Source organism: Mustela putorius, unplaced genomic scaffold, assembly GCF_011764305.1.
Source record: "Mustela putorius furo isolate JIRA1106 unplaced genomic scaffold, ASM1176430v1.1 tig00003858_pilon_pilon_pilon, whole genome shotgun sequence".
NCBI classification, from domain to species: domain Eukaryota; kingdom Metazoa; phylum Chordata; class Mammalia; order Carnivora; family Mustelidae; genus Mustela; species Mustela putorius.
The window spans coordinates 48,487,566-48,509,389 of record NW_025422010.1 but is presented as its reverse complement, the minus strand read 5'-3'; the positions used below and the strand labels follow the sequence as shown (position 1 = coordinate 48,509,389).

The 21,824-nt window shown below is 37.9% G+C and overlaps 1 protein-coding gene across 4 annotated transcripts in view; it reads right to left on the bottom strand.

Annotated features, from left to right (window-relative positions):
* Window positions 1-21,824, bottom strand: part of WDR7 (WD repeat domain 7) — a 365,672-nt gene that overhangs the window by 277,518 nt on the left and 66,330 nt on the right. For all 4 annotated transcript variants that reach the window (XM_004745540.3, XM_013052736.2, XM_004745543.3 and 1 more), the window contains exons 13-14: window positions 16,192-16,387; window positions 6,927-7,141 (exon numbers count right to left, since the gene is read on the bottom strand). In XM_004745540.3, the coding sequence (XP_004745597.2) occupies window positions 6,927-7,141; window positions 16,192-16,387 (411 nt within the window). The remainder of the gene's footprint in view (window positions 1-6,926; window positions 7,142-16,191; window positions 16,388-21,824) is intronic.

Below are 21,824 nucleotides of genomic sequence, written 5' to 3'. Positions count from 1 at the left end.
AGCTGGCCAGCATGCATGAGGGTCAACAGCAGACACACTGACAACCATCTGTGCCCACAAAGCACTCGGTTTTTCATTTTCAGTGCAGTATTCGATGCATTACATGAGATCCCTAACACCGTGATAACTAAGCTTTGTGTGAGAGGATTCTGTCCAACTGCAGGCTAGTCTAAGTGTTCTAGGTAAGGGTGGCTGAGCTAAGCTATGGTGTCTGGTGGGTCAGGTGTATTAAATGCATTTTCAACCTAAGAGATTTCTGCCTAAGAGATTTTCCATTTACAATGGGTTTATTGGGATGTAACCCCATAGTAAGTCATGGAAGACAGTAAATACACTGAAAATAGTGGGAATGAGGTTCTCACTGTTGGAGAAGAGAGTTACATGTGTCAGGAGAAGAGGCCAGAACAAACACTGTGGTGTCTGATTGGAGGTGGAGGGAACAGGGTTAACTGACGGTATTTACTATGTTTGGGAAAACAGAGGAACACACGTGTGTATATAAACAGACATATATAATCTAGCTCTGTCTTCTGAGACAGCTTGGATGCAATGTCCTCCCAGGAGCAATGAGTGCGTGCAGCTTCCAGATGTGGTTTCTAACTATTATCCCCATTAAAGAGAACCACCCATCACATAGGCACTCGATGAAGTTTACTCCCCTCCAATAGTCAGAGACCTTTGTTTTCTTAAGAAAAACCTGACAGCTCACTAAGGTTCCTTTATTTCTAGACAGCAATTAGTGTAATGTAAAATTTTTGTTCTAATAACAAAAATAAAATTTTTGTTCTAATAATGATTTAAAACAATCAAAAATGAAATCTATATATAATAAATATACAATCAACATATTCTTCTATTAAAATATTCATTCAAGTTTTGGAGTAGAATGTTAAGCAAGTTTAATTGATTCTTCAAAGGTCAGACATATCACAAGGATTTTTCTAAGGCCATAAATGGTTCACTAGACAAGGCCTGGTATCCTGTATATAACGTCATATGGCTTGTCCCTGTCTATACCTTACAGTGCCCTTTTCACAATGAATCATAAAGTCAATTCAATCAGTATAAAATTTTTTTAGAATGAGTTTTGTAAGCAGAAAACACAGAGCATGTTCTCAGTAAGTTATATCTGATTTCTAAATTCCATTCTCTCACCTAGTTACACAGAATACAAAGCTACTGACCTTTGCAAATATAGCCCATTCATTTTTTTAAGGCTTTTGACTAATTAGACAACAGAGAGAGAAATGTAACATAAGAGATAAATCATCCTCGTCATTTTCCAATTTCTTCAACCTCGTGATCTTTCAATAATCAACTCTGATTGGTACACAATGCCTAAGATATAAAGGTGTCAAACAGAAAATTATACACAGTAGGCTTAAGAAATAATTTTCAAGACAGTGAAGGCTTTCTAGCTTCACGAGTAAAATCCCATAGACTCCGAGCATCCCCCAAGATCTCCTCACCAGGAACCAGTGTCTGTGGCAAATGCTTTATGAGAAAGTTCATCAAAAAGACCACCTGATATGCTCAGACCATCTCCTTAACACAGTTCTTCGTGCATTCCTCAAACCCCACCACCTGCTGTCTATGATTTACTAGCTATGTTTAGGTTAGGAATCTGCTAATTCCTAGTCCAGGACACGACTTATGCTGGGTGTCACACGGCATTAAAATAAAGATGGCTCTGCCTTCAAGGGATTAAAACTACTTCCTTCCTGTTAACAGATATTACAGCCTACTTTGCCCCTCTTCTATTGAATATTACCTTGGTTATATTCAACTCCCTCTCTTTCATCATTACCAGTTAAAAGGAAAACAACATTTAGTCAGGGTGAATTTCCCAGTTAACTCTACTATCAACCACCATGTTCTCTGCCATGGCTCCGCCACCTACCTCCTCCACCCACAAAAACATTCAATGAGCTCCTAACAAAGTAAAACTCGGCACTTACCCCTGCAACCACTGAAGGTACTACTTTTTTTTTTAATCCTCCAAAAACAAACATCTCCCACACTTTCCTGCTCTACTTTATCTCCTCCTCATTCTTAGTTCATTGTACTGCGATTTCTGACCCAACTAACTCTACCACAGTGGCTCTCCTGAAGATCACCAATGACTTCCCTAGTTACAAACTCCACCCATTTTTATTCCCCAAGTCTTAATGTTATTCCACGTATCTGATCAACTGCTGACCTTTGTTCCCTTTACAAAAATCCATTTTTTGGTTATATGTTTGACCTAGACCATTGCAGGTTACTTGTCCAAGGTCACCCACAGGCAGTAAGTTACAGAAATGCAATTTAAACACAGATATGCCTGTCACCAGAACCCAGGTTCTTTAACCCACTGAGCCACTCAGGTGCCCCTCACCAGAACCCAGGTTCTTAACCACGTCTATGAATTGCTTTTCAAAAATGAAGCAAAGACTATTCCATGACAGAACTGTACCCACAACCTTGTTATTAATAATACCATTCCCTGATGCAGGGTGCAGCAAGCTATGACCCAGAGGCCAATCCAGCACATTGCCGATTTGTGTAAATAAAGTTTTATTGGAAGTCAGTCATAGTCATTCATTTATCTATTGTCTGTGACTGCTTTCACACTATAATGGCAAGAGCTGAGTGACTGCAACAGAGATTGTATGGTTCACAAAGCCTAAAATTTTTATTATCTAGTGCCTTATAGAAAAAGTCTGCGATGCCTATTCAAACAACCTGTTTTTTTAGGTTTATCACTGGCAAATCTGAGGATTATAATAACTAACTCACCTATTTATAGTAAAGATTAAGGAAAACAGCATATTTGAAATACTATAGTGATAGCAGACATCCCCAAATAGGACTACAGTTTAATCCACGCTCTATACTCCAGTATTTATTTGGGGGGATAAAATATCCCCCCCCACTCTATCTCACTCTCATGTCATTTCTTTCCTAGAGGATGTTTCTCCCCTTGAACACATTCCAACTCTCAAGACTACAAACAAGAGGGGGATGTCTCCTATGACAACCAATCTCAAAGCCTATTCCATGAACTGTCTGTATCACCTGCTAACCTCTCCGCCTTTCTCCCTTCAACCAGACTTGGATCTCTGAAATCAGCTTGTATGTCTCAACTCTTCTCTTGCTTATCATTTTTATTTATTCAACCCACACAAGAGCTTCCAAGCCATTCCCTCTTCAATATTTCCTCTACCTAATCCTACCCTGGTCCCTACCACCTCTCACTATATCAACCTAACAGCCTCATAATTCATTTGCCATGGCAATATCTGTAAGTGTGCAGCTACAAATGTCAGATACAGCAAAATTTCTTAAACAAAGATCTCTTTTTAAGACCATCCAATACTACATTGCTACCCACTGAGGCAAGTCCTTGGCTTTGCATTTAAATAGATAACACAATAAGATTCCAATTTACACCTCCAAACTAACTTCATACTATGTTTCCAGGGTATTTTCTATGCTTCAGGTACTACATAAAGCACTGAAAATAAAAATATGAGAAACTTGGCTCCTGTCCTCAAGAAGCTCAAAATCTAATAGGGAAGACAGATATAGAGAAAGAAAAAATACCCCATATAAAATAAAGTGATTAAAGAAAGGTCTGATCAGGAAGGTGTTGAACACAAGGAGCATACATGAACTAATTCTGCCATGGGGCAGAGAAGATAAGGTTTGGAGGGATGGCTTCACTATCCTCAAAGGAGAGGGATTAAAGAAGCAAGGGTGGGGACAGGAAAGGAAACATAAGATATAGGATATAGGATCTCTACCATTTCTCAACCTTTTTCTCCAGCAATGTTTTTAAACCAGAGACAATTTTGCCCCACATGGGGCACTTGGCTATAACTCAAAACACTCTGATGGTCATGCCTGGGCAACTGTATGTATGTACTGACATACAGGGAGTAAAGAAAAAATGATTCTCAACATCCTACAATACATAGGACAGCCCATCCCAACAAAGAATTATCCAGCCCAAATTGTCAGTAGTGCTGAGGGTGAGCAACCCTGCTCTTGAGCCATAAGGAAAAGAGGTAGAGGGGAGGGCCTCGCTGACAGATTCTGCAGGATGTGTTGGACTGCTGACAATACAGAGATAGCAAAGAAGGAAAATGAGTTATGCCTGGACAGCCTCACTCACCAAAACCAACAGGGAGAATGCGAAACTGAATGGAGGGCAAAGGTGATTAATAAATGTTTACATCTAAGGCCTTGTGAACAGGAATAGATCTGACCATCAAGCCAAGACAATCTACTGGGAGGGAAGGGAGAAGACCCGGGCCAAGAGGCTGAAGCAGAGGCCATCAGAGCTTTCTGTCACACATCATCCAATTCAATGCATCTTTACTGCACAGCTGCTGTTAGATGTCATGAGGGAAACAGCAATAAATAAGTCACAATCCCTGCCTGCAAGAAGGCTGAATTTCAGTGGGGAGAATCAGAGAAGTAAATAAGTTATTACAACACAAAGGAAATTAAGATACATGTCATAAGAGAAACACACAGGGGTTTAAATACACACATCTTGCAAAGATTCAATGCAGTCGTAAGGAATAATTCCATTAACATCCTCTTGATCTTCTAGTGAAAGAGAAGAATCGGAGGAGAGTAAATTCCCTATCTTTGGGGCACCTGTGTGGCTCAGTCAGCTAAGGGCCTGCCTTCAGCTCAGGTCATGATCCCAGGATCCTGGGATGGAGCCCAGCATTCAGCTCCCTGCTCAGTGGGGAACCTGCTTCTCCTTCTGCCCCTCCCCCTGCTCATGCTTTCTATCAAATAAATAAAATCTTTTTAAAAAAAACTCCTTATTTTTTTTTTTTGCAAGGCTCTACGTGTCTGCCATAGTTAACTAAATAAGCAATATACAGTACATGTTCTTTACAAATCACCCAACTGCTAACACCAGTCTAACAAGGACAAGGTGGGCTTCTTTCTATACAGTATCCCCATAACGATTTCACTTTCCATTGAGAGACCCATGAAAAAACTTAGTTCCTATATCCCAGAGTCAGTCCTACACCACTGAGAGGCTCTTAGTTATGTTTTGTTTTGTTTTTTAAACTTTGGGTAGGTTTTATTTCTCCTGAGGTTAAAAAGCCGTCCAAAGGACAGCTCTTTAAATATTCCCCTCAGAAGAAGACTCAAACTCAACATGAGAAAATAGTTAGAGAAATCCCTAATGGTCCAGCCAACATACATTTTTCATAAAGTGATTACCCTCCTGCAGCCTCAGCTTCCTAAGCCTTTCCCCCCTCCTATAATTGTTTTCCTTGTAGGCCAGGCAACAATTACCACTGCTACAAGACTGAGGAGGTTCACAAGCAATATATTTTACAATACATAAGTGTAGTGTCTCTGATATCTGGTGCTTTTATCACTAATTGCACTATAAAATGCGCTATTAAAACAGGGACAAACAAGATTGTAAAAATCACATAATGGACCATGACCACTTACAAAAGCCATTCATAAATGTTACTGTACTACTTATTTTTCCTTAATTTTCCAGTTGTATAAATAATTTTCCAAATTTTTATTTTTAGGAGATACCAACAAGAAAAATATATATTTGAAAATTATATAACATACATACGTACCTGCCCTTGCATATACTATTTTATAAATTGGCACAGAATTAAAATTATAGAGAACATCAGACAATGTGCTATGGACACTGAACTGCTAGGGACATCTATGTGATCTCTTAAAAGAAATTATAAGCACAGCAAATGCATTTAAGCTGTGATTTCTATTCAAACTTCAGAGCACAGGACAGAAAGCATGAAAGAAAATGAAGAAGGATTTCATTATCCTGATCTATGAAACATACAGTACAACAAAGCCAATAAAGCATTTAATATCTTGGGGAAAGACAGAATGATCAAATGTTACTGCCATTTGGACATGGGTCATTGGAACCACCTACAGCATTTTATGTCATCAGCACTCAGCACTAATTCATGGGCAAATTTTCAAGTTTGTAGATGAGGCTTTCAACCTGTTTGTTATTTAGCCACATGTCTAACTACTTTAAAAAAAAAAAAAAGGAATTCGGAATAAGAAAATGAAAGTAACAATATTTGTGTTATCCATTAATAATTCTAATGAATACTTAGATGCAGCTGGGAATTTTATGGTGTGACTTAGATGAAATGCTGGAACTGTAAGTTTCACTTAGCCATTACCAGAGACGAGTGATTTCTAACAATACCACAGAACACAAGTATCGCAAACCAAATAGTGGCCAGTCTCTATAAAACTAGAAACAATGAACTGGGATTAATGAATTGGGATTATTTGTTCTTCTCTTCATAGGATAATCTTGTGTTAACTGAAGAAGTGACAGAAGTCATTATGTGAGTATCAGAGGGGAAAGCGGGGCTCAGCTTGGGTCATACAGTGCTTGTGAGACTCTGCCATGCCTATTCTCAAATAGCCTCCTAAATCCTTAAATGGCCTTACCTTACTAAAATCAGAATCTTTGACTTTTAAAACAAATGAGCAGCCACAATTACAAACATCTTAATTGTACCTAAATTATTATTTTTTCTTCCTAGAGATACTAGCTAGTGTTCAATCTTTCAACAGGAAGACTGTGCAAAAACCAAAAACACAGATTATGTGAAAAATGTTTGCTCTAATTTCAGAAATTCAAGTCACTTGATTCTGTAGGAATCATTTTAAAATATTTTAAGTGTTAAGAATAACTTCCTTAAAAAAAAAAAAAAGAAAGAAAGAAGCCAAATACTTGAAATAGGCAAAAAACAATGTTGCGTAGACCTACACAAAACCAGCAACTTATTTTTCATCACTGTCATCTCCCAAAAGTTATTCCTTTAAGCCATGCCGAAACCGTGTTGTGAAGTGGACTGGGATGGGGATTACACACATGAACCACATACAAAACTTACTTTGTCAGAGGCCTCGGAAGCCAAGAGGTTAGTTGCAAGAGTCTGCAGCTTTTGATGGGCCATGTTTTTAAGAGCAGCCAGGCTGCGCCGTGTCATGGCCTGTTTTAGGTTGACTGCCGGGTGACTGAGAGAGTCCACTGCAGCAGGCACTGCTTCATCGCAGGCATTCAGTATCTCCACTGCTGTGATCCCCATCACGCAGCGATCCAAGGCGCCTGGAAGACATACGCATTTCTACTTGGTACACGCGACACCATGCCCACTCCGAGTCATTCTTTCAGGAAAGAAAATGCAGACATTTTCTGTGTAGTCTTTTTCTCTCTGCCTCCCAGAAACATTTTCTGGAGCTTCCCTCCCCTGATGATCCTCTACACAGCATTACCTTTATTGTTTCTTCTCCTGTAACACCCCGACTGCAACTCCTAGAGACAGCCAAGTTCAGAGCGGAGACCTCAACAACTTCCTCCAAGCTTTTCCACTGTCTACTTAGAAGATGGATTTCTGGATACTCCACACTATGACTCTACTACAAACACCAGTTCCTATGACTTCACCTTCCTCTAAGTTATCAATCACAAACAACAGCTAAATTTTGCTGTTCTTTTCATTCTTTTTTTTTATTATTTTAATTTTAAGATTTAAGAGAGAGAGGACAAGCAGGGGGAGCAGCAGAGGGACAGGGAGAAGCAGGCTCCCTGCTATACAAGAAGCCCGATGCAGGACTCAATTCCTGGACATGGGATCATGACCTGAGCCAAAAGCAGACACTTAACTGACTGCCCCACCCAGGCACCCCACTTTTCATTCTTTCCCCTCTAATAATTCCTGGAGCTCCTCTTTCTCTAGGAAGTCACCACAAAGCAGGGAAAAAATTGTAACTTCTCATTCTGTCTGCAAATGCCTTGACTTTTACTGTTTATACCCAATCAAATGTTTCTCTGGGTGTTTATGAAAATAACGGCTACTCCAGCTTATGACCACTTCAAAGCTTCTTCATTTGGCCATTCTTTCCATTCATCTCTACACATCTGTTTCATGTCTAAGCTAAGGCACAACTCCCTCCTTTCATAGACAGCTTTTCTGTACACTGTGTTTTGTAGAGTACACAGCACCACACCAGGCAGAGAACGGTCTCGTTTCACCAAAACTCGTTCTACAGATTTGCACATAATCTTCTGAAGATTACAATAAGGACAGTTAAATGATGATGAAGTTCATTTTGATTTACTAGCCATTCCTCCAGTCATTCTAAAAGAGGACAAATCAATTTTGAAAAACAACCACAGAGAACACCAGAAACTTAAACGTCAACAAAATACATGATTTCTAAATTGTCCTTGAGCTAGTACCCAAACACCCAAAAGTATTTTATTCCCAATGCTGAGTATTTATATTCATGTCATTCAAGTTTGCCCCGCCCCTTCCTTAAAGGGCTTAGCTACTTTTCTTTCCAATAGTAGTCCTGGAATTAATTCTTGGTGATTTTAATATTAACCCAAATCAGTGTTTTACTAACCAATCTGTTGAGTCCTGACCAATGTATTTTGGAAGGCAAAGCATAAGAGGGAGCTGTGGCCTGCAACTTCTTGTGTATGTATAAAAAGAAGAGTATGTATACTCTGAGAGGGTTTAAGAGTTCAAAAATGTTTTGAACATCACCAGCACATATGATTCTTCCATATATTCTGATCTCCTGGTTCTCTGAGTTCCTCTACTCCAATAAGTTTTACCTACACTTGACTCCAGCCAATGGTCACATTATAATCTTCTCATTATCAATAAGTAAATCCGAACGTGATCCCAATTTCAAAAATGACACTGTCCAATAGCAGCTCCCTTTACTTCAATTCTCTGACCCAATAGTTCCTTACTCAGCACTGACGCCCAAAAATTCATTCATGCCTGCCCTGTCCCTCATTCCTTAAGTCCCATAAACTAAAATTCCACTGTCCGTCCTCATAGGCATAGCTCTGTTCTCATCTTACTTCTTTGTACCAGCCAAGCAAACTCTAACCTTGGTTAAATCCAACTCTCCAGCTACTCCACACCTGTACAATGAGGATGGATATGAATGAAGAACATGCTGAAAGATCCACTTGAAAATCATGACCACTGATCTCAGGGGTCCTTAATAGTGACCACATTTTCACAGATCTTTCATTTTCCTACTTTCCAAGTTCATTATTTCAGAACTTCTCTCTCCTGCAATCACCAAAACTCCACTTCCTGCCCTCACCTGGGTGAAAAGTTTTGTTTCCTATTTCATTTATTAAAAAGCAATTAGAGGGTGCCTGGATGGCTCAGTTGGTTAAGCTCCTGCCTTGGGCTCAGGTTGTGATCCTAGAGTCAGGTTGTGATCGAGTCCCACAGGAGGCTCCCAGCTCTGCAGGGAGTCTGCTTCTCCCTCTCCTCTCATGCTCTCTCCCACTCTCTGTCTCTCTCAAATAAATAAATGAAATCTTTAAAAAAAAAAAAAAAAGAAAAAGAAAAAAGCAATTAGAAAAGAAGTTCTACCAATTCCTACCAGCGTATCTCCACTCACATTACTCATAACTACACATGAACTATCCAGACGCCTACCTAACACACTTGTAGCTTAAAGTCCATCCCTCTCTTATCTGCCCATGGACATCATTTCAGCAACTGTCCCCTATCTCTTCATCTGTTTCCCTACCTACTAGCTCCTTCCCACCAGCATACAATCATTCCCATCAACATATAAACATGCAATTATTTGACCTGTTTAAAAAAAAATTATACAGACCAATAAAAACAAGAACACACTTGCCCCCGTATCTCTCTCCAGGTGGTATCCCATTTTTCATATCATTCTCTATAAAGCTATCTGTATTTGCTACCTACAAATTCTCCTCTTCCCATTTTCCTTTGAACTTACTCAAATCACATTTCACCCCAAACATGCACAGAACCTACTCTCCTTGTTGTTAGATCCGATATTCAGTTCTCAGTTCTCATTTCACTATGATTTACTATCAGCTGCACTTGGTCCTCTTCTCTCCCCCTGAAACACATGTTTTCACTTGGCTTCTATGCAGCCACACTCTTCGCTTTCTTCTTCCTGGAAAGTCCATTTTAGTCTCCTTTGCTGGTTTCTTCCACATCACAGAAATATATCTAAACCGTAGAGTACCCCAATCATTATCTACCTGCATCCACTTGGTGATACATCCAGCATCATGACTTTGAGTATCTTCTACATGCTAAGAATCCCCAAATTGAGATCACCCACTCTGATATCCCCAGCTTGAACGTTAGATGTTACTAATTAACATCTCTACTTGAATGTCTAATATTCAACTCAATATTAAAAAAAACAATTTAACACTTGTTCTTTCCAAAATCTGCTTTTCTCATTGTCTTCTCAATGTCTAGAAAAAAATTCCATCCTTTGAGTTGCTCAGGATGAAAACCTTGGAGACATCTTTGACCCTTCTCATTTTTTATGTCAGCAAATCTTATTCAATCTCCCTTCAAAATATACCCAGAATTCAAACACTCCTCACCAGCTCCACTCTGGTATAACAATCCATCATCTTTTATTGCCTAGAGGCAATAGCATAAAAGCTAATCTCCCTGCTTCTACCCTGTAACCACCTTCAGGCTATTCTGAAAAAAAAAAACAAGAAAAAAAATGATAGTGAGGACAAAAATCAAATCAATAAAACCCAACCCAGAACTGACACAGATTTTTTAAATAGCAAACAACAACACTGGAAGTTATTATAATTGTATTCCAAATGTTCAAGAAGTTTGAATAGAGAGACATGGAAGATACCAAATGACCAAAATCACACTTACAGAGATTAAAACTACAATGGCTCGGATGAAAAATATACTAGACGGGAATAATGACAGATTAGACATTGTAGAAAAGAGACTAATAAACTTGAAAACCTAGAACAGAAACTATATAAAATAAAACACAGAAAAAAATACTTTTTAAAATGAAAACACAACCTGTGATCTATGGGCAATTTCAAATAGTTGAGTAAACACATAGCTAGAGTCTCTAAAGAAAAGAAAGACAGGGAAAGATCAAAAACATATTTGAATAAATAATGGCCAAAAAAGTTTCCAAACTGGTTGAAAATCACCTACCAACATATCCAAGAAGTAGGACAAGCCCTCAACACAAATATGAAGAAAACTACAATCCAACTTCTCAAAACCAATAATAAAAAGAAAAATGTTAAAGCTGTTGGGAAAAAAAACAGACCCAACACATATAAAGGGACAAAGCTAAGGGTGACAACAGATTTCTCCCTGGAAATAATGGAAGCAATAAGACAGTGGAGTATTAAAAGGAAAAACAAACAAAAAAAAAACTATCAACCTAAAATTCTCCAACCAGAAAAAAAAAAGGTAAAGATGAAACAAAGAGTTTTCAAACACACAGAAGCTGAAAGAATTCCTCATGCATAGAACTGCACTACAAGGAATATTAAATATTAAACAAAAGGAAAATCATTCCAGATATAAATTTTGTCTCAGGAAACAGAGGGTTGCTGGAGCGGAGTGGGGGTGGGAGGGATAAGGTGGCTGGGTGATGGACACTGGGGAGGGTATGTGCTATGGTGAGTGCTGTGAACTGTGTAAGACTGATAGATCACAGACATGTACCCCTGAAACAAATAATGCATTATATTAAGAAAAAAAAAAAAAGAAAAAAAAAAGAAATTTGGATCTATACAAAGCAACAAAGAGCAAGAGAATGGTAAATAGATGGGTAAATATGCAATATTTTCATTTTTTTATTCAAATCTCCTTAAAAGGGACTATTTAAACAAATAAAAAAATAGAAAGAAATAATGTTCGGGACGCCTGGGGGTGGCTCAGTCGGTTAAGCCACTGCCTTCGGCTCAGGTCATGATCCCAGGGTCCTAGGATTGAGCCCCACATCAGGCTCCTTGCCCAGCAGGAAGCCTGCTTCTCTCTCTGCCTCTGCCTGCCACTCTGCCTGCTTGTGCTCTCTCTATGACAAACAAATAAATAAAATCTTAAAAAAAAGAGAGAGAGAGAGAGAATGAATGAATGAATGTTCCGGGGCACCTGGCTGGCTCAGTCAGGGGAGTCTGCAACTCTTAATCTCTGGGTTGTGAGTTCAAGCCCCATACTGGGTACAATTACTTAAAATTAAAATTTAAAAAAAAAATAAAAAGGAAAGAAAAAAATAATGTTCCAAATGAGTGAAAACCATGAGCAACAATATGGATGATATAAAAGATAAGAAGTGATAGAGAATGGCCCAATTATTCTTGAGTAGAATTATTCTTCACATAGAACAACCGGTCTGTGTAAAAGAAACACAGTATCTCCTATTATGGTAGGAAGGTACCACAATGTGAAGGGCCTGGTCTTAAAGACCATAGGAAATAAATTATTTTGTTTTCATTAAGACTGTAATGGGGGCATGTGGATGGCTCAGTCAGTTGAGCCTGTCTTTGGGTCAGGTCGTGATCCCAGGGTCCTGGGATGGTGCCTGGCGTCCGGATCAGGCTCCTGCTCAGGAAAAAGTCTTTTCCTCGCTCCGCCTCTCCCCCTGCTCAAGCTTTCTCTCTCTCTCTCTCTCTCTTTCTCAAATAAATAAATAAAAATGCAGATGCCGCAGACTTTTAAGTCTTATCCTTAGAGATTCTAACTCTTAATGTCTGGGATACAGCCCAGAAATCTGTGTTTAAAAAAAATTTTTAAAGACCAAACATGAAGCAAGTGTTGTTGCTGTTGTTTCATTTCCTAAGATTAATTTTCCAGCAGAGTACGGGTTGGATTAGAAGGCAGAAAAAGAAAACAGGAAAACAAATAAAGATAGCCCCAGTTTGAAAAAATATATCCTAAATTAGTCCTAAGAGCGCTAGCTGGCCAAATCTTGTTGCTAGTTATTTGATTAATTTTCTAACTATCTAAGATGTGAAGGAATAACAATTTTCCTGGCCTCTGCATCACTATTAATTGTTATTACATATAATAAAGATGAAACAAGTAAAGAACAAAAGATTCTTGACTTCTTTCTAATGAAATTTTATTTTACCAGCTTCAACTTCATTTCATTAGGAAATAAATACTGGAAATAAAAACTACCCATTTGAAGGGAAAAACTAAAAAAAATGCTGCATAAAAGTATAGATATTTTTAAGTGTTTTTAAGCTAGAAACATCAGTAAAATTCAAAACAATAAACAAAAAATTACACTATGCATGAGTACTTTAAGTGTAATATATCTTCATTTGTAAAAATACATCCCCAAAATGCTAAGAAGAGGGATAAAGTGTCTCCTCAGAGTTTAAATACATTTCATACATCAAACCTTAGCTGAATCTGATTTATTTCGCTTCATTTTTTATTTATTTAATAAATAAATAAATTTAATAAATAAATAATGTCAATACCTTCAGGATGTGCTTTACTCTCTCCCCTGGGGCCTTTATATCACTAGCTAAAGCCTGAGCAGCAAGGAGGAAAAAGGAATGTGTATCTCCTATTATGGTTAATTCCAAAATAAATTCTGCTTCTTTATCTTTTGATTTAAAAATGGCACACTGATTGTTTACCTAAATCTTCTTGAAGGTAAGATAATTGTGAAATTTCAATATTATATATATATTGTGTTTAATCTAAAATGGGCTTAATTGCACTAACCTGGTTATAAGAGTAATCCCTCCAGGATACCTACACACCTATACTTGGGAGCCATTCATCATCTTCTTACTGGAAAAGTAACTGTCTTTCAGTAACATCTCATTTGCACAGAATTTCATATTCATATTCTTTTTTTTTAATGATTTTGTTATTTATTTAACAGAGAGAAACATAGCAAGAGAGGAAACACAAGCAGGGGGAGAGGGAGAAGCAGACTCTCCACTGAGCAGGGAGCCTGACGTGGGGCTGGATCCCAGGGCCCTGGGATCGTGACCTGAGCCGAAGGCAGCCACTGAACGACTGAGCCATCCAAGCGCCCCACATATTCATATTTTTTACAAATGTGTATTAAGTACCTGAAGTATTCAAGTATCAATTATTTATCTGAAAAATTCAGAAAAATGACATTCTCTTCCTTTATAACGTTATTTTAACTATTTATTTATTTGTTTGTTTATTTATTTATTTTAAAGATTTTATTTATTTATTTGACACTGACAGAGAGATCACAAGTAGGCAGAAAGGCAGGCAGAGTCAGAGGGGGAAGCAGGCTCCCCACTGAGCAGAGAACACGATGCGAGGCTGGATCCCAGGACCCCAAGACCATGACCTGAACTGAAGGCAGAGGCTTTAACCCACTGAGCCACCCAGGTGCCCCTATTTTAATTTTTTAAAGTCCTAGACTAGTTTACCATACTCTTACATTTGCACTATATCAATTGTTAACCTTTATATTATTTTAAAATAGTGCTTTCTGAACGTCACTGCTGCAGAACTTACTTTCTTTAATAGTAACCCTCAAAGTAAATATTTCAAAATGTGGGTAAGATCACATTCCCAAGTTCAACAAACTAACAAGAAAAGCAGTATGTTTGTTAAATAACATTAGTAGCAAATAAAAACGTGTGCATGCATGCACACACAAATTTCAATTTCACATACACATACACACATTTACAAATGTCTACTATACACCAGGTAAATATTATCTCATTTTATTCTCCCAGCAGTACTATAAAGTCGGCACTGTTATGATCTTCATTTTACAGAGGAGTAAGTTGAGAGACAAAAGTCCAGTTAAGCTGCCGCAGATCACACGGCTAGCAGATGGCTGGTCTTAAATCCAAATCAAGCAATCAGATTCCAGAGCCCAACACAAACTGGGCACAAAACCAGCAAGCAGAAAAGTGCTGCTTGGAAGAGAGGGTATCACAAAAAGGAATACAAAAGAAACAAAGTCACATATGCAGTAATGGCAGCAATTTTGTTTCTAAAAATGCACAGAAACAAGACCAGAAAGAAGTATGCCAGAATGTTAATATTTATCACTGAACACTGAGATTTCAGTTCATCTCTCTTCTCTTCTAACACATTTGTGCTTTTAAGTTTTAACAGAAAGCATGACCCTCTTTATAATCAGACAAGAAAAATTAGATGCAAAAGATAAGAAGTCTGACACTCTTTAAGAATGTTCCGTCTTGGCAAGATGCCTACACACTACCAGTTAAAACATGGACTATAAATGACAGATCCCTGAGGGCTGTGACTACTTGTGACAGAAAGACTCAGCAGAACTCCCTACTGCACCACAGGACAGACAGAAATATGTATAGTGTCTGATTTGGGAAAGGACTATTTAAAACAAAGAAAGAGGAAGAAAAGAAAAGCAAATTAGTAGAAGTATTATATAGTACAACTAGGGCTTTAATCACTGAAAGAAGATGACTTAGAGTAAAGGTAGGATAAAATGTGTTTTTAAAACCTAAAACAATAAACATTTAGTTACACACTTAAAAACTTCCCAGGGAAAACTGTAAGATTCTATGTATAAACATTAGACATAATTGTGTGTACTTCTAAGCTACATGTTACTTGTTCTACATTATGCCCCCTACGTAAAATCTCTGAAACTTGAAGTTCTAAATGTTCTCTCTAGATCTTAAGAAATTTCGTTTCAGGAGCACCTGGGTGGCTCAGTGGGTTGAAGCCTCTGCCTTTGGCTCGGGTCATGGTCCCAGGGTCCTGGGATCGAGCCCCGCATCGGGCTCTCTGTTCAGCGGGGAGCCTGCTTCCTCTTCTCTCTCTCTGTGCCTACCTCTCTGCCTACTTGTGATCTTTGCCTGTCAAATAAATAAATAAATAAAATCTTTAAAAAAAATTTCGTTTCAATTAACTCCTATAATCAACTACTCCATATTGCTTTTCTACTGTCCAAATAGAAGATCATTTTTTCTTCCTCCACTGTTTCTAAACTTGATACAAAAATAGTTTCCTTAATCTTACTCATAATTTACTTCATTAATTATATAGAAATCATTTATTTTTTGGTCTGTTGTCTGTCCTAAACTGTATGTTGTCTTCAGATGCATTCCTTTAGAGATCAGAGATTTACTCTGAAGTATCTGGTGTAGTACAAAAAATGAGAGGACGTTTAAACAGGTCTTTGTTGACGATGAGAACACATAGAAAAAGCAGCGATGGGAAGTAAAAGTAGCAACTTTGTACATTTTAGGTCACTTTTCCTCTTTATATAAAAGGTTTTTTAATATCCAAGAATTCAAATATACCTATTTAATCTTCTAGTCTCTCTCTTAACTCTTGTTCTTACCAGTATCCATCTGCCAGACGTATACAGAGCCATCTGAACACCCCACGACCAGGTAATCATCAGAAGGCCTCCACTTGATGACGTGAATGGGAAAGAGATGACGAGATGCCAACATAATGCATTTCTTCTCCCGCAGACTTAGGAGTCCCACTGAGTGGTCACTGGCTACAGAACAGATGCAGTGCTGTACTCTTGCCTAAAAAGAAGAATAAACCTTAATTATATTTAGATTAAATTCAGAATAAAATGGATCTGGTCCTCAAAAACGTAAACCAAAATTAACTGTACATCTAACACTGCTGAAAACCAACCACAGTATTAAATTCTGTTGAGAAGTAGGTTCCTTCCCATTACACATAAAACACCCAGCTCCATCGTGACAATACTTGGAGAGATGCTAAACGAGTCCTAGATTAAAGATGGAAAGGATGCCTTAGAAAATCTGTTCAAATGTGAAGATGACCTTACTGACATGATCGCCGTACAGGCACAGGCAAAGCTGCAAAGAAATTGATCTGTTATTATGCGTTTTCTTTCCACAGTATGAACTTTCCTTTGTTGGCTGCTATAGCTGCTACAGTGCTTCTTTCTGTCTGTGACTCTGTCATTTTGGACCCATGTTCTTCCCTGCTCCTTTGCTCAAAAACAATGCCCTCCTGGTCCCTCAGCCACAATCACACCTCCCAAGAGCCATGGGGATTTGATATTATGTGTAGGTGTGTCTCCCGGCTTCTGTCAGTAACACCAGCAGGTGCGGCACCTCCACTAACACAACAGCCACTTAAACATTCTGCTGTGTATTCTCTGCTCATCTCTAGTGTGTGCCCTTCAATTCCTTTTAAACCAAGATGGAATATAAATAATCAAAGAATGGTAAAGATTTTCACTAGCAGCAGAAAATGGAAACCACAACCTAGACAATTAAAAATTCAGGTATTTAAAGTTTTAAGAATGTATAAGCTATTTACAACTTAACCTTTCGGTGATTTGTTGGATTAGTCTTTCAGCTCATACTGAGGTGAAACCATATGAAAACAGCCACACATCACTGGATATATTGTGAGTAATATTGAGGACGAGGCCCAATGCACTGCATACACAGTAACTCTACAGTGGGCTCCAAAGGAGAAACTTCTCAAATCTTCACCTAAGCAAACAATTTTAGCTAAAGAACAATCCCACACTGATTAGTACATCTCACTGAATGGGAAATGCTGACAGGAACAAATGAAAAGAGGTAGGTATGGACAAAAGTGCACAGAAAACAAAAATTACTGGTGTTGACTTTAACCATGGAACTCCTAAGAACCTTTAACATGCTGATGAGAACAGAATTCTCTCTACAAGGGGAATACAGTATTGCTCATCTTGATGTTTATTTGACCAGGGTGATCTTAGAAGACCGAGTTTTAGAGGAACATACTTTGGGGAAAGCTGCTGTAACTGGTTCCTTTCATGTTCTGGCCACACGACACCTAGACCTGAATTTTCTACCCAGCACAGTCGGCGGGGGAGGGAGACACACACTTCTGCAATGTGACTCAGCCTCCTCTACTTTCTTCTCTGTTTCTCTTCATCATTTCATTTTATTTTATCTTACTCCATCATGTTTATTTTTATAAACAACTCAAAATCAACCTTTGAATGAAGCAGAACATTAATAAAATAAAGACAGTAAGATTTAACTATTTTGTTCTTAAATTCAGGTATGTTAACCTTTTATCCTCTGTTAGCTTTATTTACACTTTTTGTTATACAATGATTTAAAAATTATAATCAGCATTGCAGATGTTTACTAATTTTAAGAGTTAAAAAACCAAGTTCAGAAAGATCATGTTATAAACCTTATTAGGAGTACCTGGGTGGCTCAGTGGGTTGAGCCTCTGCCTTTGGCTCAGGTCATGACCTCAGTCAGGGTCCTGGGACTGAGCCTCGGGCCCCTGCTCAGCAGGGAGCCTGGTCCCCCCTCTCTCTGCCTGCCTCTCTGCCTACTTGTGATCTCTGTCAAATAAATAAATAAAATCTTAAAAAAAAAAAAACCTCTATTAAAACATCAGATAGAATTTTCCTAAACATTTAAGCTTACTTATTTCATCTTCCCTGATAAGCGCTCAACTGTAACATAAAACATGATTTCTTCCTTTAAAAAGATAGAAGAACTGAGGGGTAGTTGACTATGGCACAAAAAAATTACCTTTAGAATTAAGCATTAATCAAAATAAAGTGGTAAACTACAAAAAAAATCATTTAAATACGGGAATGTTAGAATAAAACGGTAAAAAGATATCTGTGATACCTTTATTTCAGATCATATAAAATATTTATGAGTTCCACCAGACATGCATTGCAAACCAAAGATAACACTTTAATACAATCAATGCTTTGCATTTCTACAGATTACCATTAGTAATGACTTGGTATTTATCAAACATATTCATCATTCAACTCACAAAAAGGGGTGCTTTCATACATTAATGGTTAACTACTACTATTACCATTCAGCAACACTGATCTATGAAAAAGTGGGTTATTTTACCTATTTCTCTCGTCACAGGAAATAAACATTTACAGGGATCTTTTCCTCTATGTATAACTTACTAAAAAGAAAGGCTCCTAGACAACATTTCTTTTCATCTGTCCAAGTTCTTTAATCAAGCGCCAATCCGCCACACCGTGCACAACACCTGCCACTACTTGTGACTCTGCTACTTTGACTCACAAGCTCCTCAACTTCAAAATGAGCTGATGCTTAAGTGATGCCACATCCCTCGCTAGCTGATCACTGGCCCTCAAGTCCACAGTCATCTCATTAGTGTCCACATGCACTCTTGGCATTCCATTTCAAAGGGGCATGAGTTAGGGTGAAGTTTACTCAACAACAGGTGAATTGCCACTAGTATCCTTCACAATGTTTGGTGCTCTCCAAGCTACAAGCTATGGGCAGATCGTAACGTCTGAGGGGATACAGAAGTACTGACCGCCACTGACAGATACGTTCTCTCTGCCAAATGTTTACAGAGGTTCATAACCTAGCAGAGAGAGGACTGCAGACATTCATCCCCATTTCTATGACAAACTTGATCTTCAGGTACCAGCTCCCCAGGGGAAGTTTCAACTTTCACCCTCCCATTTAGATCCAGGTGGGTAACTTCAAAAATTCAAGAAAATGTAATCCATCCTCAAGAAAAGACTTAAAAACCCTACATTCATGTTATCACTTTTGTTGGTAAAAAATAAAGGACAAAGCAAATACCAAATAGCAAAGGATCTCCTTTCAAAAAGTAGACTATGTAATTTTCTGAAGGGAAAAAGTAACTGTAATTCAAAAAATTCTAGCTTTTCATTTCCACATAATGTGCTCTAACACATATACTTATATAAACATACTTTGAAGAGTTCTATTCCTCTTTCACATAGAGCAGTAAGGATGAAAATAGGCAAATGATGTATCCCATCCCCCTCTTCACGTACAAAATGTTTGGTCCAAACTAAATGATATATCATCCCCGTAAATGAAAATAAGCATCTGAAGAGTTAACGCTAGCTTTACTGTAATAAGCAACAGTCTGGAAATAGCCAAAATAATCAAGACTGAAAACAAAACAAAACAAAAAAATCAATATTGCTAAGCCCAAGAAAGCGTAGTTATTAGAGGTACTTAACTCACGAGAAAAGATGGTTCTCTGCTTTTTAAATATGGATTAAAATAAATCTAATTTTTCTTCTTTCAAAAAAATGCTAGTCCAACTCGTGTGAAGAAAACTGGCCTAGAGTGGAAATAGCCCAATACAGTAAAACCTCATTAATTTTGATTCCACTAATTAATTGTGAGTTGATGGTTACCTTCACAGGCTGTGTGAAAACAAATTAATGGTATAAACAAAGCAAACGTCTCGCCTATTTAAATGTAAAAGGAAAAAAGACCATTCTCAAGCACCACTTTGGTATTAATTTTAATTCAAACAATGAACAGAGTAATGATAAATAATTCTCAGCTATCTGTTAAATGAAAGCACTTAAAAGATTTGCTAAAATGCAATTAACTTGGTTTCTTCTTATCTGTCCTCGAAATTATTAAAGAAGCACTTCTTAAAGGATATTTAATAACTCCTATCTCTGATTTAGACCCAGCTTCCCCACAAATGAATTGAATTACCACAATTCCTTTATTATTAAATTATTAAATTCCAGGGATCTTGGTTATTGAACATCTATTTCACCCACAATGACTGATTCCATAATTTGATTAATTCCATTCTACTTTCCTTTGCTCCGTTTTCAACCTGGAAAAAGTCACCTAAGTGTGACTTAACATCAAGGACACTGTAACAGGATAATGCAGAAGACATTTAAATTGTGTGATTAAAATAATAACAACAAAAAGTGTGAACCTCGTGCATTTATGCTGACTTTGATCCCACAGCTATTCGTTAAAAAGACTTGGTGATGTATTCGCGTTGTATATATATTTACAAATTATATAGGCACTCCTGTGCCAATATACCATGTACTTATAAAACATGCACAAATTTAAGAGAAAGGAAGCACCTTCTTAAAATGTCTTACTAATGTTAATTATGTTAACGCTAGGTAACAACTCAAAGCACAATATATAGCTTTAAAAAGATTTCATTGCTAATGACTGTTGGACGTAAATACATATTTCATATAATTATACATTTTTTGGCTGCCCTCCTGTCAGACGGACCAAATGATCACTGCCTGAAACCATAATGCAGCTGCTGAAGAGAGATTTAAGTTTCATGGGAAATCTGTTCCATCCTCAATTTCTCTGCCCATTTTGTGGGGGCGGGTGAGGAAGCAGACAAGGAGCGCGCCCGGTGAGAGCCACGCTGTGCCTCCTCTGGCTGCCAGGTGTGCTCTTCCCCCAGGTGACACATGGTCACAGGACGTAAGGAACAAGTGAGACTCCAGTATCCTACCGTCTACTACATGTTCACAGGTGCGATTTCTTAAGGTTAAAAAAAGGACATAAGCAAGAGCTTTCATATTTTGTTCCTTTACCCCAGTGAACTGTCTCACAGATTGTACTTCCCCAACCACTACCACCAACTGACTTAAGGAGTGAAACTCATGAGGGGTGCCTGGGTGGCTCAGTGTTAAAGCCTCTGCCGTCAGCTTGGGTCATGATCCCAGGGTCCTGGTTTCGAGTCCCGCATCGGGCTCTCTGCTCAGTAGGGAGCCTGCTTCCCTTCCTTTCTCTCTGACTGCCTCTCTGCCTACTTGTGATCTATCTGTCAAATAAATAAATAAAATCTTTTTATAAATAAATAAATAAATAAATAAATAAAAATAAAGAGTGAAGCTCATGAATACCATCTAAAATTTTGTGTTGTTATGGAACCCAGAATTTGTACAGCATGGACTGAGCATCCTATTATCAACTTGGCCAGTACTTTATAAGTGAAAATTATTCAAACTCATGCTCCAAATATGACTAATTCTGCCCTAGAAACAAAATGTAACAATGACATCAAAAATTAATTTAAAAGCAGAGGCTAACAACAATAAACAACAGAATATTTAACAAAAACTGTATTTTCATTTGATGAAAAAAATTAAGATAACTGGCCAAGGAAAAGAAGGGAGATGATGGACCAAAACATACATAT